This window comes from Anthonomus grandis, chromosome 14 (genome assembly GCF_022605725.1).
Source record: "Anthonomus grandis grandis chromosome 14, icAntGran1.3, whole genome shotgun sequence".
Taxonomy (NCBI): Eukaryota; Metazoa; Arthropoda; class Insecta; order Coleoptera; family Curculionidae; genus Anthonomus; species Anthonomus grandis.
This window is the reverse complement of record NC_065559.1, coordinates 357075-383612: the sequence shown is the minus strand read 5'-3', so window position 1 is coordinate 383612 and position 26538 is coordinate 357075. Positions and strand designations below refer to the sequence as shown.

Sequence of the window (26538 nt, the reverse complement as noted above, 5' to 3'; positions counted from 1 at the left end):
TAAGAATTAATAGAAAGTTGCCTTGTTTAAATTATATAGTGATTTATTATTGCGAAGATATACAGAACGTCCTAAAAGTTGTAAGAGAAACTTGAATGACAAATGACTAATATGAAAACAGTCAAATTATAGTCAATAAAATCCTCCTTGACTAAAGCTGACCAATGCCATTGAATTAAGTTAAAAAAAAATTGAATAGCTAAACACCAGTTGCACATACGACATTATTTAATCTAGAAATTAATACCACAGATTGTGGTTCTAAGAGAATTCCTAGCTCTAGCAATGCGTCCATTAGCTTAACTCTTAGAATAGTATCGTATATTTGTTTATAAGTCGATAAACAGTTAATTAATCACTGCCCTACCAAATTTCCTCTTTTTCTTCTGGGTTTCCTTTTTTTATAGATAGGAATGATCAGGTTTTCTTTACACTCTTAGCTCCTGTACTGTAAAATAAGGCCTTCGGATCTCCTGATGTCTGGTTTAACTATGATCGAATAATTGAAATCCTCGCAGGAGAAATTGGCAAATTTTATTACAAGAACTCCTTTACATAACGAACTCATTCATCTCTGGCAAATCCATTAATATCTCGGCACCCGGTGATGACAATGAGGTCGTTCTTAAACCCTGAGTTCCCTAAAGTCTTCTTTGACTTGAATCAGTTTGATACTGAGTTGTGGTCCGTCCATTTTTCCACAATCTGTGAATCCAATGTCCGCGATTGTGTTTTGCGACATTGTAACCTGTTAAACGTGTGCGTGTCAAAGCGAGATCCACGCCCAACCGAACCCGGGAAATATTTATTCAGTTTCCCTTGAACTTGACATTAATAAAAACTCGGACTTTCCCGTTTGCTGCTAAATGGAAATTGGTGCACCCGGTTTCGAAATGTCAACCGGTAAACGAATGATGATGGCATTTATGGACGGACAGAAGCAGATTTATGGGTCTGCAATAATTAATTTTCTTTCCTATAGTAGTAAACAAGTAAACGAATAAAAGCCCCAGGCAAAAATTAGCATGGAATTAATGAAACTGGAAGTATCCATTATGTATGTGTACAATGCATGCAATGAAATTGAAGCCTCAGGATTTACCCGAAATGGAAATTTTCTTCTATTGTTTAAAAAACGTTCGTAATTTTTAACAAAGCGAGGCACGGTTGCACCTGGGAACACCGTTTCTCGCAGGAGTATTAAAAGGGTTACTTGAGCCCTATTTCCCCCACCGTCAATACTTGTTTGGGCTTTTTGTACACAAAAGGAATTTTTAAACATGTCGAGCCCTACATTAACGTTAAACTGTGCAAAAAAGATTATGAATGCAAAAGTTTAGGGATACTATAAAGAAATCAACTTTTTTTTTTTAGATTTTTGGGATTTTATGTTTTTTAAAATTAAAAAAATAAATTAATATTTAGTGTTTTATTTATTTTTAGTATTTTTTTTATTATTAAAAAAGAGAAAAGTTTGTAAAAAAAAACTAAAAAGGAATAACGGCGATGATGGGGATCGAACCTGCCACTAATAACGAAATACGTTGACGATCTATGGCTTATCACTGAGGTCCCAGGTTCGATCCCCACTGTCGCCAAATATTTTTTTTTAAATGAATTTTTTACCTTAAAATTAACACAAAATAAAACGATCCCAAGCAACATATCATATATTATTATCGTTAAAAATTGATTTATTCAACGATTTTTTAGTAAATTTTTGGTTATGGTATACTTATTTATCAATCGTATATGGTCAAGGTATTTTTATTATACTGTAGAATATACGTATATCAAATTTAAATAAACAAACTGTGTTATTATATTAGATATTAACAATGAAACCAGCTATTATTCATGCGTAATATTTTGAAAAACAATGATTTTTGAAAACAATTTCTTACTGGTAAGTTGTGTGGGGTGGGTGGGGGGCTAAGGGTAGGCCTAAGAAAAAACATTTTTTTTCCAGAAAATAATTGTCTGGGCAAAAAATGCTTTTGAATTAAATTTTAGATGAAAATACACGTATATAATATACGATTCTGTTCACAAAAGAGAGACAATTTCGTCATTTAAAAACTTGGTGCGCAAACCAAAAATTAACGTTTATTTAACTATCGTGTGGTTGCTTGGACTGTATCGATTTTTATCAAAATTAGAATTTAGAAGTATCTTGGATAAAGAGGATTCAATAAATAATTTAACAGATTTGAAATAAATAATGTCCTAAAGGTAGTTTACTTTTAAATCGAAAAATATCAAACTCCATTAAACCGTATACGTTTATGAGGTATCGCATTTATTATCATGGGCAAAAATGTGTGCCATACAGTCTCTCGAAATAAACAAAAATGAAAAATGGGTAACTAAAGATACTTCGGTCATCCTCCACTAAATTTATTTAAAAAATACAGCCACATACTTTTAAAATACAATTCCGCACTGTTGCACGCGTAACTTTTCCGGCCATGTTTTATCAACACTAAACAACAAATCGTGTAAACGCTCACAAAAACAAAAGGACTAAATTTTAGCTACTTGATTTAGTAACTTGCTTTAGCTACTTGACACGTGTTAATGCGGCTTATAGCACCTAAACTAATGCGCAGTTAGGTTAAATACTTGCAAATTTAATTTTTTCTAGACAATTTTCTTAAAAAACAAGCACAACCGAAAATCCCTCCTTCAAACTGAAACAACAATTCCTGTATGCAAACGACGGCTCCATTATGCCACCCGCTGCCTTGTACGTGTTGGTTTGGCCCATTTTTAAGGATTTGCCTTAAGTACTCAAGGCTTTTTTAAAACGTGCGATAGAACGAATAAAAAGACGTATGTATGACAAAATGAGTAGCAGAGGTTTTTGACCCCCTAAGTGTATTCGCATAATAATTATTAGGACCAACAACATTGTGAAAAATAAATATTTGTTCATAAAAATAAAAACCAGTTTGTCAAACTATTAATAAACCGTGAAATTATATAAAAAAAACATAGTGGTCTTACTGCTCCAGAATAGACTTAAGAGTGAGAACAATGAGGTGCTACGAGTATTCAATGCTAAGGAAAGCTGGATATTTAAAAGAGAACACATAAATAAACTGCAGTCTTTCTAGATGTTGTGACTTCGTTACAATATTTAGGACATATAATGAGAGCATAGTATTATGCAAGGGAAAGATGACGCATTGGTAAAAGGAGAATTTCATAATAAAAAAATGTAAGCAATTGGTTTAACTCAATCCATCTTTTTAAGGTGATATGAATATACCGATGATAATATCCAACCTCCTATAGAAAGAAGAATGGCCGTCAACTACATAACCTTTATCAATTAATTAAGACAAATAAAAGAGAGAACGAAAACCTTGTGGGAAATTCAATGTCGCAAGGTCGATTTTCTATGGCATCGGGGGGATATCAATTACCCAATCAAGATGTGCGTAACATGATAAATTAATTAAAAAGATCACTGCATTGCTTTTTTACGCTATTTTTAGGTTTAAAGCCGTATTACTACGAGAGCTGATTAATTCTGCCATACACGGTATTTCCTTAATAGGTAATGAATTAAAAAAAACACACAAATACAGCATAAATATTTAAGTGAGTACTCGACAACCTGAAATAGATTATTATTCTTGAAAATCGCTTATATAATAAATTGATGAAATTTTAAGACAATTTAGTGGTGTGAATACATTTCTTAGGAGTTGTATGAAATGACAAGATCATGTAAAAGATCAAAGGTCACCGGTAATTGAGCCCAATGACTCATAACCATCGAAGTAAATACCTGGTTAGCAACTATAATAATGTCGCTTGTTTTTCGATGTAGAGACTACATCGTTATATACATAAACCAGCTCGAGGGTTATTTGGAAGTGATTAATGGAGCCGAAACAGTCTAAAAACTTTATGAAAATTTCATTTTTTATTGTTTTCTCATATTTTTGTAATAATGTAAAAATGTAAAAGTTACATTAAAAAAGTGAAAAATTATAGTAGGGACGTTTGGGATCGAACCGGCGACCAATAGAGATGACGATGTGGCCCCGAGGTCTAAGGTTCGATCCCTAGGATCGTCAACGAAGTTTTTATTTATTTTATTTTATTTTAAAATTTAAATAATAATATTTAAATAAACTTAAGTAAATAAAATTTTGTTTTCTATTATTGTCTTATTTTTTTTTATAAATAAAAATAACCAAAAAAAAATATGTTTTTTTAATTTAATTTTTTTAATTTTTAGATTTTTATAATTTAAAAAAAACAAACTTATTTTCAATGTTTTTTAATTGTTTTAGATTAAAAAAAAACAAAGAATTAATAAAATGTATTTATTTTTAGTTTTTTAAAACAAACAAAAAATATGAAAATTTCAATTTTTATTATTCTCTTATTTTGTATAATAATAAAAAAAAAATAAAAAAGTTACATTAACGAAAATTAAAAGCAATAGTGACGACCATTGGAATCGAACCTGGGACTAATAGATAATGAAAACTTTGACGGTGTGGCCTATGATCCCTGAGGTCTAAGGTTCGATCCCTAGGGACGTCAACAATTTTTTTTTTATATTTTTTTTTGACTGTGTTACTTTTAGAAGCAAAGAAAAATAAAAAATAATTAATTTTTGTGATTTTTAGGGGTTTAAAATATAAAAAAATAAAATTTCGATTTTTTATAATTTTTTACTTTTTTAAATATTTTTTAATTTTTTTTTTAACGTAGAGAGATTTTTTAATAATTTTTTTTGACATTGTATACATTAAATTGTATATTTTATAATAATATTTTTGACTACTTACAATTTCTAAATTGTATTAATCTGTATATATTGTAGATAATCTATTCTATTTATTTATTTATTTTTTTATTTTTTTTTTTAAATTTTGTTTTGTTTTTCTTTTTTTTAATTGTGTTTTGTTTGTATTTTTGTGTCTTTTTTGTTTTACAGCTTTGTCTACAAATTGTAACAATTTCTTGACAATAAAGCATTGATTAATTGATTGATTGACTCCTAGGATCGTCAACAAACTTTTAATTTTTTTTAAATATTTTTTGACTGTTTTAGAATAAAAAAAACAAACAAAAAAATAATGAAAATATATTTTTTTATTTATATTTAGTGATTTTTTTGTTTTTAAAACAAACAAAAAATATAAAAATTTCGATTTTTATTATTGTCTGATTTTGTTTAATAATAAAAAAAATAAAAAAGTGGCATTAAAAAAAAGTGATTGTGACGGCCCAAGGAATCGAACCAACAACCAATGAATAATGAAGACACTAACGATGTTGTGGTCTATAACGATCCCTGAGGTTTTAGGTTCGAACCCTAGGGTCGTCAAATACCTTTTTTTTAAATTTTTTTTTAATTTCAATATTCTTCATGCCTTCAAAATCGAGAAAACAACAAAACTTTTGATTTTATAGATTTTTTAGCCTGAAAAACTGCAAAAAATCACAACTAATTGGAGTCAATCCAGCGACAAGTGAATATACTGCATAATTATTAACATGTAATCTTATGCACAAATCCTCACTTAAGTTATCATTTTCTTACACAAACTCCATCAGCTGCTCAAGGCCGCAGAATATCGTAACAATTATTCATTAAACGACTAAACTCGTCGTAAAGAATATTTCCCAACCAAGGTTTCCAAGTCATATATTGCACAGTTGTACGCCTCTGCTGATGTTTGCAAAATAACCGCGTTTTACACAAACTTATTATAAGAAAATTATCATTTTAATTTATTCAAATGTGATTCTTTTTCGTGCACATTTATTAATTCAGACATATTGTTTTAAGTATTTCTGAAAGTTAAATGAATAATAAAAACATGAAAAAGTATCCTAGACGAATTTTCAAACTTCTCTATACATTCATAATTGATCCATTTGGATTGCCTGGAATACCCTTCTAAGAACTTCGATAGTTCTTCCAACTAATTGCGTCACTATCACCCATGAATGACTCGAGTACAAGTCGACTATCATGGTGACACCCCTTCCATCTAAGCCTATCAGAAAATTCTAGTCAACAAAACTTGTATGCTACATATGGCCTCTCGTGTAGCTGCTATTTACTCTTCACAGATCCTATAAATTCTACTGCGTTTGATATTTAGAGATAACTTCAGTATAGATAGCTGAGTTAACCACCTAATGTTGTCTTCAAGAAACCCTATTTAATTATTTTAATTACCTCATAAGGAAGATAAATCCGAATTCTCTTAATCCAGGGCATTGCCGGGCGTTTGTCGCCACTCAAGTCCTCGTAGTAGAACATTCGGATTGTTCGTCATATATAGACAATAGAATCGCGCGAATGTCTAAACTGGGTCACATCGACACTGGGCACTTTTCACTTTTTATCTCGTTTTACGCCACACGAGTTTTCCTTAATATAATAAGCGCGATGTCACTTATGATACAAAACAGTTACATACTCGATTTAAAAAAAAATAATAATAAAACTCTTACACGTTCCTACTTGACTAGATCAAAAGATAAAAGTGTCAAAAGTTTGAAGGTCATTTTGTATCGATTTTACTTTATATGTCAAACAAGGATGACATTAGAGTACATTGTCTGAGTTACACAATATTTCTTCAAAGGTTAAAGGTGAGAGAGCTGTACCAATATAAACACTGTTTAAAGGTTTCAAATAATCGAGTTTCGAGATAAAACACGGTAATTCGATAAAAGCATTTTAATGCAATTAGATATCGAGCTTTTTTGATAGATTTAAAAGCGAAAAAAATACATTCAAATAAAAGTTACAGTCTCTATAATTCGAGTCGCACTAGAGACCCATAAATTAAATATGCTGATGGTAGGGCTATGAACTTAAGGGATAAGGTTCCCTGGTCCCTGTATTCATCAATCCATTTTTTTTTTAATTTTATAATTTTTAAAGGCATTGAAGTCATTTGTAAAATGGGGGTCAAAAGTCCACTTTTTCACGTTCTACCGCATCTCACCTCTCAGGAACATTCTGGATCATTAAGAAATTGTACTTTTCCTACGTATTTATGAATTTTACAGACGAGAGAAACAATTTCATACCTATAACATCACCTTGGACAATTTGCTTTATATTCCAATTTCCTTTAATCCTATGATTTTTTTTTTAAATAAGAGTTAAAAGATAATTAAATTTCCTATAAAAAACTCTTATAAAAGTCTCTTATAATTTTATTAGTTTTCCAGGTATGTTGGGTTGAAATTGACTGAAGATCAGGTCTTGCCTGTAACATCAACCTGGACAATTTGCTTTTATTTCACTAATTTTAATGAAGAAATTCCTAATTTTTTCCAGGCACTTGAGGAAATTTCTAATTTCTTTCAAATATAGTTTTAGTAAGAAATTTATTTATTATTTCAGGAAGTTAAATAAAACAATGTTGCCAATAAGAGAAATTCATTCAATAGTGAGGTTGCCAGGAAAATTCATTCATAAAGGACATATTTTTTCTTCCTATCTCTTTCTTATAAAATTGTGCTTTTGTCAGATTTACCCGTTATACTCTAAGTGAGAAAAAAATGGACGATTCACAATATGAGCAAAAATTCATGTCGTGACGAAATTTACGTGAAATGATTTATGCAACGTTGCCACCATGTAAAAATTTCCAAAATTTCAACTATTTTTCAAAAAAATTCGTGGTTACAAAAAAATCCTTAAAAAAAGTTATGTCTCGCCATATTTTTGTGATTTTTATTATTTTTTTTTAATTTAAAGAAATACATAAAAATCTCATTTTATATTATTTTAAATTTTTTTTTATTATTTAAAAAATTAAAAAGCTAAATAAAAAAAAGAAAAAGTGATAGTGGCAACGATTGGGATCGAACCAGCGACCCATGAATGAAATACATTGATGGTAGGGCTATGGACTATGAACCTAAGGGTTAAGGTTCGATCCCTATGGTCGTCAATCGACTTTATTTTTTAGTTTTATTTAATTTTTGTATTTTTTATGGTTTTAAAAATGTAGAAAAAATATTAAAGTTCCATAAAAAAATTAGATTTTTTTTAAGCATTTTTGTGATTTTTATGATTATTATTTTTTTTTTTTTAATATAAAAATCCATTTTTTTATTATTTTTCTATATTTCGACTACTTAAAAAATAAAAAAGTTAAATAAAAAAAAAATTATAGTGGCAACGATTGGGATCGAACCAACGATGAACGATTGGTATGCCTTGACTATTAGTGTTATTCTTAAGGTTTCAGGTTCGATCCTCGTAGTCGTCAAACAACTTGTTTTCTTTAATTAAATGTAATTTTTTTAATGTTCATGTTTTAATTATATTTAAATTAATATATCATTTTTAATTAAAAAATTATTTTTTTAAATGATTAAGTGACTTTGCCAACAATTCGGATCGAACCAGCGCCCAATGAATAATGAAATGCCCTGATACAAGAACATTTAAACCATATTTAACCAATTTTTCACTTAATTAAACTGACTAAAAGATATTTCCGATACAATTTAACTGACACCAGCCTAATTATTATCTTAATCAATATAAAGGCTTTCAAACACACACAGAACCGAAAAATCAAACTTAAAATACAGCAAAGACACAATAGACCGCGACATTAACAAAACTGACTTTAGTTTTACCCGTTTTACCCGTAAAACATTGAAATACTTTCTACTGGTAAATTGTTCGACTGACGGCCTACTAAACATCACGCTCGCTGCAATATTGCTGCTGCACGAAATAACTTGAAAAAAAAAATAAGACAGTTGTTGCACATTGTCTATGGACGATGGTTATATAAGAGCGTTTCTTGAAAGTTTTTTGTTACGACGGCCACTATTTGATAATGCAGGTTTCGCAATGGCTCACTTATTATGGGAGATATTAGACTGTTTAAAAGTGCGCTTTTCTTGCTGCAGTTTATCTTAAAATGATTATTGGTTATTAATTAAATAAACTCAGGACATTATTTAGATTATTATATTCAAGTAGAGAACTGTGGTACTAACGTAGTATTGGGTTGATGGCGCTGAGATGTGGCAATTAATACATAAGTCACATTAAAGCAATTGGGTATGGGCTGTGATATCTGGGGTCCAAGGTTCGATCCCTAAAGTCACCAATAATTTTTTTACTTTTTTAATGTAATTTTTATCAAATTGTTTATGTTGTTAAAATTCAGGTTTTTGATATTTCCTTTTTACTTAAAAAAAGTTATATGAAAATTTTAATCGATTATTTTATTTAAAAAATATTTTTTTATTAATTAAAAAATACAAAAGTTACATATAAAAAAATAAAAAGTGATAATGGTGGCAATAGGGATCGAACCGGCGAGCAACGGATAATGTGGCTACAGACTATGATCTTGCAAGTGTCCTAGGTTCAAATCCTGACGCCGTCAAACCACTTTTTCTTTTTTTGTTAATGATTTTTAGGTGTTTAAAATTTAAAAAAAGACAAAAATTATTTTTTTTTTTGGGTGTCTAAATCAACCAAACACAAGGGCAAAAAAAGAAAAAAAAACTTTAATTATATTTCAGGGAGTTGAGATCAATTTTCTATTGAAACAATCATTAAAAATTAATTTCAACTGTCTGGAATGGAATATACAAAATATATTTGAGTTATTCAACTGCCTAGAATTAAAAAAGAACACAACCTTAATTGCCTGGAATCTATACGAAATGCTTTTAATTAGATTTCAGGAAAATGAAATATTTTTTAAATTAATTTCAGGCTTTATTTAAGTTATTTCAGGCAGTTGAAATCAAATTTTTATAGATAAATCAATTTCAACTGTCTGAAATTTGAACGACATCGACCTAAACTATGTATCAGACAAATCGGTTATTTTATTACAAATTCTAGAATATTTCAGCTTTTCCAAGCAACTGACTATCAACTGCCTGGAATAAATGCAAGAAATCAACTTCAAATGTAATTTTCGAATTATTCCAGGCAGTTGAGGTCATTTTCCTATTGAAAAATCGTCAAAAATCAACTTCAAGTTCCTGAAATAAAAAAAAAATCAACCTCAACTGCCTTAAAAATCACACAAAATTAATTCAGATCATTTCAGTCTTTATTTGAGTTATTTCAGGCAGTTGAAATCGAATTTCTATAGATAAATCAATGTCAACTGTCTGAAATTTGAACGACATCGTCCTAAACTGTGTATCAAAGAAATCGTTTATTTTATTATGAATTCTAGAATATTTCAGTTTTTTCAGGCAACTGACTATCAACTGCCTGGAATAAATGCAAGAAATCAACTTCAACTGTAATTTTCAAGTTATTCCAGGCAGTTGAGGTCATTTTCCTATTGAAAAATCATCAACTTCAACTGTCCGATATTTGAACGACATTGACCTAAACTATGTATAAGACAAATCGTTTATTTTATTATAAATTCTAGATTATTTCAGTTCATATTTCAGCTTTTCCAGGCAACTTACTATCAACTGCCTGGAATAAATGCAAGAAATCAACTTCAACTCTAATTTTCAAGTTATTCCAGGCAGTTGAGGTCATTTTCCTATTGAAAAATCGTCAAAAATCAACCTCAACTGCCTTAAAATCACACAAAATTAATTCAGATAATTTCAGGTTTTATTTGAGTTATTTCAGGCAGTTGAAATCAAATTTCTATAGATCAATCAATTTCAACGTCCCTATAATTCCAGGAGGATTATTCGGGAAATTCCAGGCAGTTGAAGTAATTCCTGAATGTGCGTTCAACTGTTATGATAAGATTCACGATTTATGATTTTAATTTATTTGTAATTCCAGGCAGTTAAATCAGCTCATTTTCAATTGCCTGAAAATGAAAATATAATTAATTTACGACTATATAATCTCTGTAATTCCTAGAGAATATTTTAGAAAATGCCAGGTAGTTGTCTGGTAGTTGTAACTGCCTGGAATACATTATTTATGACTATAAGTTATTTGTAATTCCTGGCAGTCAAACAGCTCAGTCTCAATTGCCTGGAATTGAAAAAAAAATTATTTAATACAATGAAGTAATCTGTAATTCCAGGAGGATATTTTGAGAAATTCTAGGCAGCTGAGGTAATTCCTGAACGTGCATTTAACTGCCTGGAATTTTCAATTAATGATTTTAATTTATTTCTAATTCCAGGCAGTCAAAGAGCTTAATTTCAATTACCTGGAATTAAAAAATAATTAATTTATGACTATATGGTAGTTCCAGGCAGTTGAAGTAACTCCTGGACGTGTGTTCAAGTGCCTGAAACTCTCGATTTATGATTTTTTAATTTATTTATAATTCCTGGTAGTCAGACAGCTCAATCTTAATTGCCTCGAATTGAAAAATAATTAATTTACAATTATGTGTATCCATAATTCCAGGAGGATATTTTGAGAAATTCCAGGCATTTGAGGTAATTCCTGGTTGTGCATTCAACTATCTAGAATTCTTTATTTTTTATTTTAATTTATTTGTAATTCCTGGCAGTCAAACAACTCAGTCTCAATTACCTGGAATTAAAAAAATATATATTATTTACAATATAGTATCTATAATTCCAGGAGGATATTTTGGAAAATTCTAGGCAGCTGAGGTAATTCATGAACATGCATTGCACTTCCTGGGATTTTCAATTAATGATTTTAATTTATTTCTAATTCCAGGCAGTCAAACAGCTCACTGTCTGAAATTTGAACGACATCGACCTAAACTGTATATCAGACAAATCGTTTATTTTATTATAAATTCAAAAAATATTTCAGCTTTTCTAGGCAATTGACTATTAACTGCCTGGAATAAATGCAAGAAATCAACTTCAACTGTAATTTTCAAGTTATTTCAGGCAGTTGAGGTCATTTTCCTATTGAAAAATCATCAAAAATCAACTTCAAGTTCCTGAAATTTCAAAAAAAATCAACCTCAACTGCCTTAAAATCACACAAAATTAATTCAGATCATTTCAGGCCTTATTTGAGTTATTTCAGGCAGTTGATATCAAATTTCTATAGATAAATCAATTTCAACTGTCCGAAATTTGAACGACATCGACCTAAACTGTATATCAGACAAATCGTTTATTTTATTATAAATTCTAAAATATTTCAGCTTTTCCAGGCAACTGACAATCAACTGCCTGGAATAAATACAAGAAATCAATTTTAACTGTAATTTTCGAATTATTCCAGGCAGTTGAGGTCATTTTCCTATTGAAAAATCGTCAAAAATCAACTTCAAATTCCGGAAATTCAAAAAAAAATCAACCTCAACTGCCTTAAAATCACACAAAATTAATTCAGATCATTTCAGGCTTTATTTGAGTTATTTCAGGCAGTTGAAATAAAATTTCTATAAATAAATCAACTTCAACTGTCTGAAATTTGAACGACATCGACCTAAATTGTGTATCAGACAAATCGTTTATTTTATTATGAATTCTAGAATATTTTAATTATTATTTTAGCCTTTCCAGGCAACTGACTATCAACTACCTGAAATAAATGCAACAAATCAACTTCAACTGTAATTTTCGAGTTATTCCAGGCAGTTGAGGTCATATTCCTATTGAAAAATCATCAAAAATCAACTTCAAGTTCCTGAAATTTAAAAAAAAATCAACCTCAACTGCCTTAAAATTACACACATTTAATTCAGATAATTTCAGGTTTTATTTGAGTTATTTCAGGCAGTTGAAATCAAATTTCTATAGATCAATCAACTTCAACGTCCCTATAATTCCAGGAGGATTATTCGGGAAATTCCAGGCAGTTAAATCAGCTCATTTTCAATTGCCTGAAAATTAAAATATAATTAATTTACGACTATATAATCTCTGTAATTCCTGGAGAATATTTTAGAAAATGCCAGGTAGTTGTAACTGCCTGGAATACATTATTTATGACTATAAGTTATTTGTAATTCCTGGCAGTCAAACAGCTCAGTCTCAATTGCCTGGAATTGAAAAAAAATATATTTAATACAATGAAGTATCTGTAATTCCAGGAGGATATTTTGAGAAATTCTAGGCAGCTGAGGTAATTCCTGAACGCGCATTCAACTGCCTGGAATTTGCAATTAATGATTTTAATTTATTTCTAATTCCAGGGAGTCAAAGAGCTTAATTTCAATTAAAAAATAATTAATTTATGACTATATGGTAGTTCCAGGCAGTTGAAGTAACTCCTGGACGGGTGTTCAAGTGCCTGAAACTCTCGTTTTATGATTTTTTAATTTATTTATAATTCCGGGTAGTCAAACAGCTCAGTCTTAATTGCTTGGAATTTATAAAAAAATTAAAAATTTTACAACTATATAGTCCAAGCGTATAAGTCAAACAGCTCAATCTAAATTGCCTAGTATTGAAAAATAAATGGCATTTAAAACTATGTAGTCCTTATAATTTCAGAATAAATTTAAAGAAATTCCAAGCAGTTGAGGTAATTCCTGGACGTGCGTTCAACTGTTTGGAATTCATCGTTTTTAATATTAATATATTTGTAATTCTAGGCAATCAAACAGCTCAATCTCAATTGCCTCGAATTGAAAAATAATTAATTTACAATTATGTGTATCCATAATTCCAGGAGGATATTTTGGGAAATTCCAGGTAGTTAAAGTAATCCCTAGAAGTGCGTTCAAATGCCTAGAAATTTCGACTTGTGATTTTAATTTATTTGGAATTCCAGGCAGTCAAACAGCGCAATCTTAATTGCCTGGAATTGGAAAATAATTAATTTACAATTATCTGTATCCATAATTCCAGGAGGATATTTTGAGAAATTCCAGGCATTTGAGGTAATTCCTGGTTGTGCAATCGACTATCTAGAATTCTTTATTTTTTATTTTAATTTATTTGTAATTCCTGGAAGTCAAACAACTCAGTCTCAATTACCTGGAATTAAAAAAAAATATATTATTTACAATATAGTATCTGTAATTCCAGGAGGTATTTTGGAAAATTCTAGGCAGCTGAGGTAATTCCTGAACATGCACTGCACTTCCTGGGATTTCCAATTAATGATTTTAATTTATTTCTAATTCCAGGCAGTCAAACAGCTCACTGTCTGAAATTTGAACGACATCGACCTAAACTGTGTATCAGACAAATCGTTTATTTTATTATAAATTCTAGAATATTTCTGTTAATATTTCAGCTGTTCCAGGCAACTGCCTGGAATAATACAATAAATCAACTTCAACTGTAATATTCAAATTATTCCAGGCAATTAAGGTCATTTTCCTATTGAAAAAGCGTCAAAAATCAACTTCAAGTTCCCGAAATTTCAAAAAAAAAAAAACCTCAACTGCCTTAAAATTACACAAAATTAATTCAGATCATCTCAGGCTTTATTTAAGTTATTTCGGGCAGTTGAAATCAAATTTCTATAGATAAATCAATTTCAACTGTCTGAAATTTGAATGACATCGACCTAAACTGTGCATCAAAGAACTGAACTGACTATCAACTGCCTGGAATAAATGGAAGAACTTTAAGTGAAATTTTCAAGTTATTCCAGGCAGCTGAGACCAATTTTCGATTGAAAGAATCAAATTCAATTTGAACTGCCTGGAATAAAAAAGACAACTTTAACTATCTGGAATCAACATCAAAAACTCCCGGTAATATAATATAAATAAATGTCTAATATAAAAGGATTTAAATTGTTAATGGCCCTCAATTGCCTAGAATAAACTTGAAAATGGCTTTTTTTTTGTACAAAACCTGACACTTTCGATACCAATTTGAATTTTTTAAACACTGTCCTGGACTGATTATTTTATATTTGAAAGACATTTTTATTCGCCTTAAAATGACATACAAATAAAATAATATAAATGCTAAAAAACTCCACATTTCATGGATTCTCAGACCCATTTGACTCAGAGATATGATAGATTATTTCATTAAAAATGATGTACGGATTACAGTATCTTTATTCGAATTAATTACATTTAATCTCGCAAAATCATCAATCACAGGCTATGAACTGAATCACTTCAATTTTCTGACAATATTAAATTATATTTTTAGAAGAACTAAAAATGATGGAAAAAACAAACGAACGAGTCAACTGCTTTGAATTTTTGTAGAATATTATCTGAGTGTTTGGATGAAATAGAAAATTACTTAGAACTGTCTTAAATCAATTGAAAATTAGTGTGAAATTAATGCCTTGAAGAAAAATAAATCTACTTATTCCAGGCAGTCAAAGTCACTTCCTACATTGATTTAAAGTAGTTCAACTCCTTTAGTGAAGTTACGCCGATTTTCTAGACATATTAAAATATATTTTTCATTATTTGTTTTTCTTTCTAGATTTAGATAGATATAAACCCACACATTCCTAATAAATTGTTAATCACTACCGCTGCCCACGCGACAAAGGATGCATTGTTCATAAAGTTCATTAATGAACCCACTGCGTTATTTTATTTAAAATAAATATTATAACGAATCACTTTTCCAATGATTTTACCGTAATGATTCTATTATGTGGGCTGGCAGGTGTGCTGAAACTACTTCAGACATCTGCCTTTTGCTGTTGCTGATATTTTATTTATTGAATTTATAGGAGAAATCGACTGAAGAATTATTAAAAAAATTAAATAAACAGTCAGGGTGTCAAAGCATTAAAAACACAATTGGCTGAAAATGTTGCACCCTAAGGACGACCTCAACGGACACACTAACAGACTTTGTCAATTTCCATGCTAAATTTGATAGTGACATGTTTTTTGTGCATTTGAAATTTTTCAAAAATCCTCCATACCTCTTTTATTTTTCTATTTACAGATAAATGTTATTCTTTATGATTTATTCTATTTTTGATTTAGATTCCAATGCTAGAAGAAAATTTTCTATATTCCCAGTAGTTTTCAAGAAAATAAGGAAAAACTCCTGAGAGATTTTGTTCAATTTTCTGGAAAATTGTTGAACTTAAAAATTATTTTTCAATTGCCTCTGATGCGCATTGACATTCTAAACAACTTTTATTTAGGCAATTTTCTTCTTTTTTTAGGAAGACTTTTTTTGGGAAAATTGTGTATAACTTTTTTTTGATAAATTTTTCAAAAAAGTTTTATAAGACTTTTTTGAAGTCTTTTGAGTGATTAATCAATTTATAAAAAAAAAATAAACTTTCTAAAAAAATTTTTTTTTCCAAATTTTTCACCTCAAGATTTCTCAATTTTTCAAAAATCTTACATAACTTTTTTATTTTAAGGTTATTGACTAAATGTTATTCTTTATGATTTGTTCTATTTTCGATTAGAATTCCTATGCTAAAAGAAAATTTTCCATATTTCCAATATTTTTTAAAAAAATTAAGAAAAACTGTTAAGAGGTTTTTCCCAATTTTCCGGAAAACTGTTGAATTTAAAAATTATTTTTCTATTTCATCTGATGCGCATTAACATTCCACACAACTTTTGTTTTAACAATTTTTTTCTGCAACTAATAGTTTTCCAGAAAAAAAATAAAAACTAAAATTATAAACATTTTTCCAGGGGTACCCCTTTGGATTTTTTGAGAAAGACTTTTTTTGGAAAATTGTGTATAACTTTTTTTTGGGACATTTTTCAAAAATTTGTTATAAGACTTTTTTGAAGCCTTTTGAGCGGATAATCAATTTATAAAGAAAAAAATTAAAATTTCTCAAAATTTTTTTTTTCTAATTTTTCACCTAAAAGTTTTCCAATTTTTAAAAAATCTTCCATAACTTGTTTATTTTCATCTTTATGACTAAATGTTATTCTTTATGATTTGTTCTATTTTTAATTAGGATTCCTATGATAAAAGAAAATTTTCCATATTCCCAATATTTTTTGAAAAAATTAGGAAAAACTGTTTAAGGGTTTTCCTCAATTTTCCGGAAAATTGTTAAATTTAAAAATTATTTTTCTATTTCATCTGATGCGCACTGACATTCCAAACAACTTTTGTTTTAACAATTTTTTTCTGCAACTAATAGTTTTCCAGAAAAAAAATAAAAACTAAAATTATTAACATTTTTCCATCTTTGGATTTTTTGAGGAACACTTTTGGGAAAATTGTGTATAACTTTTTTCTGGGACATTTTTCAACTTTTTTTTATGAGACTTTTTTGAAGCTTTCTGAGCGGATAATCAATTTATAGGAAAAAAATTTTAATTTCTCAAAAATTTTTTTTTTCAAATTTTTCACCTAAAGATTTTTCAATTTTTCGAAAATCCTCCATAACTTCCTTATTTTGAAGTTTACGGCTAAATGTTATTCTTTATGATTTGTTCTATTTTTTAGTAGGATTCCTATGGAAAAACAATTTTTTCCATATTCCCAATATTTTTTGAAAAAATTTGGAAAAACTGTTAAGAGGTTTTTTTCAATTTTCTGAAAAACTTGGACTTAAAAATTATTTTTCAGTTGCATCTAATGCGTATTGACATTTCAAACAACTTTTGTTTTAACAATTTTTTTCTTCAACAATTAGTTTTCTCAGAAAAAAATAAAACCTGAATTTTCTAATTTTTCACCCAAAAATTTTCAATTTTTCAAAAATCCTCCATAACTCCTTTATTTTTCGATTTAGAGCGAAAAGTTATTCTTTATGATTCGTTCTATTTTTAATAAGGAATCCAGTACTAAAAGAAAATTTTAAATTTTCCCATTAGTTTTTGAGAAAATGAGGAAAAACTGTTAACAGGTTTTCCTTAATTTTCTCAAAAATTGTTAAACTTAAAAATTATTTTTTTATTGCATCTGATGCGCATTGACATTCCAAACAACTTTTATTTAAACAATTTTTTTCTTCAACAAATAGTTTTCCCAGAAAAAAATAAAAACTGAAAAAATTAAAATTTTCCCATGGTTATACCCCTTCAGATTTTTGAGACAGGGAAATTTAAGCATAACTTTTTCCAGGTACATTTTTCAAAAAAGTTTTATAAGAGTTTTTTGAAGTGTTTTATAGAGTTATCAAAAAAAACATTTTTTTCAAAAAAATTTTTTTTTCAAATTTTGCACCTAAAAATTTTCCAACTTTTTTCAAAAATCCTCCATAACTTCTTTATTTTGAAGTTTACGGCTAAATGTTATTCTTTATGATTTGTTCTATTTTCGATTAGGATTCCTATGCTAAAAGAAAATTTTCCATATTCCCAATATTTTTTGAAAAAATTAGGAAAAACTGTTAAGAGGTTTTTCTCAATTTTCTGAAAAACTACTGGACTTAAAAAATTATTTTCCTAGTGCATCTGATGCGCATTAACATTCCACACAACTTTTGTTTTAACAATTTTTTTCTGCAACTAATAGTTTTCCAGAAAAAAAATAAAAAACCAAAATTATGAACATTTTTCCAGGGGTACCCCTTTGGATTTTTTGAGAAACACTTTTTTGGGAAAATTGTGTATAACTTTTTTCTGTGACATTTTTCAAAAAAAATTTATAAGACTTTTTTAAAGATTTTTGAGCGATTATTCAATTTATAAAAAAAAAAAATAAAATTTTTCAAAATTTTTTTTTTTTAATTTTTTACCTAAAAATTTTTCAATTTTTCAAAAATCCTCCATAACATCCTTATTTTGAGGTTTACGACTAAATATTATTCTTTATCGATTGTTCTATTTTTGATAAGGATTCTAATACTAAAAGAAAATTTCCCATATTCTTAATATTTTTTGAAAAAATTAGGATAAACTGTTTAAGGGTTTTCCTCAATTTTTCGGAAAATTGTTGAATTTAAGAATGATTTTTCTATTTCATCTGATGCGCATTGACATTCCAAACAAGTTTTGTTTAAACAATTTTTTTCTCCAACCAATAGTTTTCCAGAAAAAAAATAAAAACCAAAATTATGGACATTTTTCCAGGGTACCCCTTTGGATTTTTTGAGAAAGACTTTTTTTGGAAAATTGTGTATAACTTTTTTTTCGGACATTTTTCAAAAATTTTTTATAAGACTTTTTTGAAGCCTTTTGAACGAATAATCAATTTATAAAAAAAAAATTAAAATTTCTCAAAAAAAATTTTTTTCAAAATTTTCACCTAAAAATTTTCCAATTTTTAAAAAATCTTCCATAACTCCTTTATTTTGAGTTTTACGACAAAAAGTGATTCTATATAATTTGTTACATTTTTAACAAGGAATCCAATGCTAAAAGAAATTTTTTAATATTCTTAACAGTTTTCAAAAAAATGAGGAAAAACTGTTTCAGAGTTTTTCCCAATTTTCTGAAAAACTATTGGACTTAAAAATTATTTTTCTGTTGCATCTAATGCGCATTGACATTCCAAACAAGTTTTGTTTGAACAATTTTTTTTTCCACCTAATAGTTTTCCAGAAAAAAAATAAAAACTAAAATTATAAATATTTTTCCAGGGGTACCCCTTTGGATTTTTTGAGGGAGGAATTTTTGGGAAAATTGGATATAACTTTTTCCAGGTACATTTTCCAAAAATTTTTTATAAGACTTTTTTGAAGCCTTTTGAGCGATTATTCAATTTATAAAAAAAAAAAAAAAATTTCAAAAAAAAAAAATTTCCAATTTTTTACATAAAATTTTTTTAATTTTTCAAAAATCCCCCATAACTCCTTTATTTTTCGATTTAGAGCGAAAAGTTATTCTTTATGATTCGTTCTATTTTTAATAAGGAATCCAGTACTAAAAGAAAATTCTAAATTTTCCCATTAGTTTTCGAGAAAATGAGGAAAAACTGTTTCAGAGTTTTTCCCAATTTTCTGAAAAACTATTGGACTTAAAAATTATTTTTTTGTTGCGTCTGATGCGCATTGACATTCCAAACAACTTTTGTTTTAACAATTTTTTTCTCCAACAAATAGTTTTCCCAGAAAAAAAATAAAAACTGAAAAAATGAAAATTTTCTCATGGTTACCCCTTCGGATTTTTGAGACAGGGAAATTTGAGCATAATTTTTTCCAGGTACATTTTTCAAAAAAGTTTTATAAGACTTTTTTGAAGTGTTTTAGGTGTTTTATAGAGTTATCGAAAAAAAAATTAAATTTTTTCAAAAAATTTTTTTTTCAAATTTTGCACCTAAAAATTTTCTAATTTTTCAAAAATCCTCCATAACTTCTTTATTATGAAGTTTACGGCTAAATGTTATTCTTTATGATTTGTTCTATTTTTGATTAGGATTCCTATGCTAAAAGAAAATCTTCCATATTCCCAATATTTTTTGAAAAAATTGTTAAGAGGTTTTTCGCAATTTTCTCAAAAACTATTGGACTTAAAACTTTTTTTTGTTGCATCTTATGCGCATTGACATTCCAAACAACTTTTGTTTTAACAATTTTTTTCTCCAACTAATAGTTTTTCAGAAAAAAAATAAAAACTTAAATTATAAACATTTTTCCATCTTTGGATTTTTTGAGGAACACTTTTGGGAAAATTGTTTATAACTTTTTTCTGGGACATTTTTCAAAAATTTTTTATAAGAATTTTTTGAAGCATTTTGAGCGATTATTCAATTTAAAAAAAAAAATTAAAATTTTTCAAAAATTGTTTTTTTCAAATTTTTCACAAAAAATTTTTAATTTTTCAAAAATCCTTCATAACTTGTTTATTTTGAGGTTTAGAGCTAAATGTTATTCTTTATGATTTATTCTGTTTTTGATTATGATTCCTATGCTATAAGAAAATTTCCCATATTCCCAATAGTTTTCGAGAAAATGAGGAAAACTTTTTAGAAGTTTTCATCTCCAAATGGGGTTTTTGCCTCTTTGACCGGGAATTCTGTCCAAAAGAATTGGGCTCGAATTTCTCGAAATATATAGAAATCGGGTGAGCATACTCACCTTGACGATCACCAACACTAAAACCCTCAAACCGCTTCGAATTTTCAACACTAAGGGCTTATATGTTGTACATACTAATTGAAGAAGATCCTTATACAGAACAAAAAAAGACAATCGATGCTTGGTATAAAGTATACCAACATCTTCTTTCCCATTAGGCAACAAGCACTGGCCCTGCCACTCACCGGATCTAACTGCTCTTGATTTTCCTTTACAACTACCGACATCTACGCATGCAAAAATATTTAATTACTTTCAGTCCTAGAAATGAAACTGGTGACAAGACTTTTTTAAAGAATTTTCACCCTAAACCAGATATTATTTGAATCGGCTTCCTTATTAATTTAGATGGAAGTAATAGCGAAGAATCAGAAAGTGACACGGATTTTGAACAAATCCTAGAGACAGTTTTACCACCAACCAAAACTCTTTGTTCTATCCTCTAATGAGTTCTTAGTAGCAGTAAAGGTTTAAAAACTTACTTTATTATTAACAGTCTTGTCGAGTATAAGAAAGGGGTCGTTAACGGCGGCGGGGGAGCCGCAAGGGGGGCTCCGGGGCAGCCCCTCGTCATCCTCGCTGGTGTCCCCGCGTCCGCGGCGCAGTCGCAGTCTCGAGCTCAGTTCAGTCTGCAAAGAAACAAACGAAAACGTCTTTTTATCTTTGAACATTCATCTGTAAAACCGTTAAAAGTTCATCGAAAAGGGGAAACTGAGATTGGACTTGGACGACGCGATAACATCTTTGAAATTTAATTGAAACTTCTTTCTTGGTTTAATATTTAATTGAATGAGAGGCACTTAATGTCAAAGTAACGCATTAAAAAAATAAATCAGTCAACAATTTGGTGTATACCATTGAAAACTATAATATTATGAAGACTAATAATGAAATAGGGACGTGTTCGCCTGTCTATAGACTAACTAAAACTACCCTTATTTCCGAACCGGGGAGGCTTTTTATTAGAGCGGGGCGAAGGCCTATTTTTAAATAATGATGACATGCCATTTAAGGGCATATTGATTTGAAAATAGACAACGTGGCTGAAGGAGAAAGAAGAATAAATAGACCAATGATGGTCAATTTTTAATTTTGAAATTACTGTCTAGACTTACTGGAAAATAAATACGTGAGTAATAAGGCAAGTTGCACTTACTTAAATGAGGCTGTAGGTATTTTAAAACTTTGAAATGATGTCACTTAAACTTAGCAAAACGAGCATAAGGCATAATGCGCTAAATGAGCTTTAAAATTGTAATTTGGTTTCTTTCGTGTGAAAAAAATCGATATTAACGATAAAAAATTAAATTTCTACTAATTTTTAAACATACAAGAATCACAAAAGTTAGAAAAAATAATTGATTGACGGCCGCGGGGATCGAACCTAGGACCTCCGGATTTATTGTCGCAGTGCATTTCAGTAGCAATTGGTCGTTGGTTCGATCCCTAGTGCCGCCAGTATCACTTTTAATTTTTTTAATGTAACTTTTATATTTTTTTTTTCAATAGAAAATAATAATAAAAAGTCGAATATTGATTTTAAAAAATATAAAAGCATAAAAAACAAAGTTAATTGACGCAATTATAGTCGCAAAGCATTTTATTATCAATTATTGGTCATTGTTTCAATTCCTAGTGTCGTTTTTACTTTTTTGTACATGACTTTAAAATATTTTCTTTAATTAAAAAATTAAAACTAATAATAAAAAATAAAATATTAATTAAAAAAAAAACAAAAAATTAAAACTAATAAAAAATAAATTATTAATTAAAAAAAAACAAAGGCATAAGAATCACAAAAATTTTAAAAAATATTATTTTTTTTTTTATAAAAAATAACCTGTTAATCGAAAAAACAATAAAAGCATAAAAATCACAAATATTAAAAAAAAAGAGTTCGATTCCTAATGTCACCACTATGACTTTTTTTTAATATAACTTTTGTATTTTCGAAAAAAGTTAAAAATAAAAAATAATAAAAAGAAACGAAATTATTAAAAAGTATAAAAAAAATATAAAAAGTATAAAAATCTAAAAAATAAAAAAAAAATTAACTTATTTATTTTTTAATAAAAAGTAAAAAATAAAATATTAACTGAAAAAAAAATTAAAAGCATAAAAATAACGAAAATAAAAAAAAAGTTAAATGACGGCCACTGGAATCGAACCTTGGACCTCAGGGTCTATTATAGTGGCAGTGCATTGCACTATCTATTGGTCGTTGGTTCGATTCCTAGTGTCGCCAGTATGACTTTTAATTTATTTTTCATGTAACTTTTGTATTTTTTTTTTAATAGAAAATATCATGTTAGTTGAAAAAACAATAAAAGCACAAAAATCACAAATACATATTTAAAAAAAAAGTTAATTGACTGCCCATAGCAGTGCATTTCGTTATCCATTGGTCACAGGTTCGATTCCTAATGTCACCACTATGACTTTTTTTTAATATAACTTTTGTATTTTCTAAAAAAGTTAAAAATAAAAAATAATGAAAAGAAACGAAATTATTAAAAAGTATAAAAATCTAAAAAATAAAAAAAATTGACTTATTTATTTTTTAATAAAAAGTGAAAAATAAAATATTAACTGAAAAAAAAATTAAAAGCATAAAAATAGCTAAAATAAATAAAAAAAAGTTAAATGACGGCCACGGGAATCGAACCTTGGACCTCAGGGTCTATTATAGTGGCAGTGCATTGCACTATCCATTGGTCGTTGGTTCGATCCCTAGTGTCGGCAGTATCACTTTTAATTTTCTTTTCATGTAACTTTTATATTTCTTTTTAAATAAAAAATAATAATAAAAAACAGAATATTAATTTTAAAAAAAATATGAAAGCATTAAAAATTTAAAAACGAAGTTATTTGAGGCAATTATATAGTCGCATAGCATTTTGTTATCAATTGGCCATTGTTTCAATGCCTAGTGGCGTTTTTAATTTTTTGTATATGGCTTTTAAATACTTTGTCTAATAAAAAAAATAAATTATTAATTGAAAAAACAATAAAAGCATAAAAATCACAAATATAAAAAAAAGTTAATAATAATAATAACAATAATAATAATAATACTTTTTTTTATATAACTTTTTTATTATCTAAAAAAGTTAAAAATAAAAGAAATGTTGATTAAAAAAAATTAAAAAGTATAAAATTTAACTTTATTTTTTTTTGATAAAAAGTAAAAAATAAAATATTAACTGAAAAAGAAATTAAAAGCATAAAAATTAAATAAAAAGTTTACTGACGGCCACGGGAATCGAACCTTGGTCCTCAGGGTTTATTATAGTGGCAGTGTATTGCATTATCCATTGGTCGTCGGTTCGAACCCTAGTGTCACCACTATGACTTTTTAATTTTTTGTAGATGACTTTTTTTGCTTTTTTTTAATTAAAAAAATTAAAAGTCATAATAAAAAATGAAATAATAGTTAAAAAAAAATTAAAAGCATAAAAATGACAAGAATTTAAGAAAAGTTTAAATGATTTTATAATTTTTTTCTTAAATAAAAAAAAAAGAATGTTGATTAAAAAAAATAAAAATCACAAAAACTAAAAAAAAAAATAATTGACGCCCATAAGGATCGAACCTTGGACTTTGGCTTGGACAAGGTTGACTTGGACAAGGTTCGTAGTCGCAGTGAATTTCATTATCCATTGGTCACAGGTTCGATTCCTAATGTCACCACTATGACTCTCTTTTTTTTTATATAACTTTAGTATTTTCCAAAAAAGTTGAAAATAAAAAAAAAGTTAAATGACTACCTTGGGATCGAACCTTGGACCTTAAAGTTTGTAGTTGCAGTTTTGAATTTTTAAAAAATTTAAAATTAATAAAAACATACAGAATATTGATTTAAAAACAAATTAAAAGCGTAAAAATTAAATAAAAAGTTAATTGACGGCCACGGGAATCGAACCTTGGACCTCAGGGTTTATTATAGTGGCAGTGGCATTGGTCGTTGGTTCGATCCCTAGTGTCGCCACTATAACTTCTTATTTTTTTTATCACTTTTATTTTAATTTTTTTAATTAAAAGAATGAAAAGTCATAATAAAAAATGAAATAATAGTTAAAAAAAAATTAAAAGCATAAAAATGACAAGAATTAAAAAAAACGTTTAAATGATTTTATAATTTTTTTCTTAAATAAAAAAAAAGAATGTTGATTAACTAAAAAAAAAATAAAAATAATTGACGCCCATGGGAATCGAACCTTGGACTTTAAGGTTCATTGCTTCAGTGCATTTCACCATCCATTGGTCCCTGGTTCATTTTAATGGAGTTTTTCTTTTTTTTTATTAATAAAAATTATAAAAAAAAGAATTTTTTTAAATTTTAAAAACGTAAGAACATAACATTACAAAAAAATGATGGCTATGCAGGGATGGAATCTTAAACCTCAGCGTTCCTAGGACTATGCACATTTTTCTAATTAATTTAATCAAAATTCTTAATTACATTATTCCCATTTAAAAAAAAGGACTGTTTTATACAATAAACATTAAAAAAAAAACAGTGTTTCAATAAAAAAATAAATGCGTCTTCTGCACTTATTTCTATCTTATCTCTATACTCATCAATATATTAAACCCTTTTATTAGCTTTAGTTGAATATACTAATGGATTAAGTCGAGATTAAAAGTGTTATCAATAAATCATAGAACACTGTTATTAATATTAATCTGAAGCTCTTATAAATTTCGGGCCGAAAATAAATTCCTTGTATGTTTTCTTTTATTCGGGAATGTATTCCTCCCGGTTTATTTAACACTCAGCCGCATTCTTTCATCCAAAGTATGTATGTGTGCTTACATTCAGGAAGCGGTATATTAAATTTTATTTCAGTTGAAGCACTTGTATATTTGATTTATATTATTTGACTCTATTTATTGTTCTTTACATATATATAGAATTTTGAAAAATTATACTCAATTCTTCAGATGATCTAAGAAGAAAAAATTCACAAAATATGACTCGTTGCATGACTGATGTAGATTCTATTTTCAATAAACCGTAAAATGTTCCGAAAATAGGCCACGCAATACGAATTAAGGACAAGGCTGAGCATGTCGAATTTACCGAATTGTTTTCACGAGAAGTGATTTGATCTGCGTGAATATAGCGTAAATTCACAACAAACATACACGATGTTAATTAATAATTTACTGTGAGAAAACAGTCTAATAAATACAGGATGGCCACAGGGTCTCTCTCAGTATACAAGCATTTTTTTCAAATGAATTAAAAACAACATTGATACTCCCATAATCTGTCCGCGCCCATAAAATGCAGGCATGCATATCCATAGGTGTATCACTGTCATTTGACAATGTTGCAATCGTTACATAAATTATCCGGTTTTTTTATTTTTTTATTTCGTTTCAAGGTTACCGCGGCTGAATGCCCAACCCTGTATACTTTATTTTATATAAAAACTTAACAGATAATATTTCATTTTTGTTTAAACGTCAGGTTAGCTTCACTTCACAGTAGCAAAAGATGATAAGGGCTTTCCAACATTTGGAACTAAAAAAGCTTAAATTAAGCCTGACAATTAATTGAAAAAACAAATGGCAATAGTGTCAATATTCTTGAAGTAGTTTGCACAATTCGGTGTCGAGATAACGGTTGATGACTTTCACCATAAGCGCGAGCGTTCGTACCCTTAAAAGGAAATGTTTATTTATTATCCATGTGAATACTATAGCTGATTAGATAACAGTGATGCTGATGTACGTAATAA

General features: G+C 28.3%; 2 protein-coding genes across 9 annotated transcripts in view; one reads left to right on the top strand and one right to left on the bottom strand.

Moving 5' to 3' along the window:
- The window catches only part of LOC126744411 (uncharacterized), a 32346-nt gene extending 29431 nt beyond the window's left edge, over positions 1-2915 (top strand). The window contains exon 12 of the mRNA XM_050451797.1: positions 2645-2915. The gene's annotated coding sequence lies outside the window, so the exon portion shown is untranslated. The remainder of the gene's footprint in view (positions 1-2644) is intronic.
- The window catches only part of LOC126744412 (uncharacterized), a 69657-nt gene that overhangs the window by 14659 nt on the left and 28460 nt on the right, over positions 1-26538 (bottom strand). For 7 of the 8 annotated variants that reach the window (XM_050451801.1, XM_050451806.1, XM_050451802.1 and 4 more), the window contains one exon: positions 21274-21420. In XM_050451801.1, the coding sequence (XP_050307758.1) occupies positions 21274-21420 (147 nt within the window). Of the gene's footprint in view, positions 1-6214; positions 6914-21273; positions 21421-26538 lie in introns of those variants that run through there. The other variant, XM_050451808.1, reaches the window with a different exon arrangement.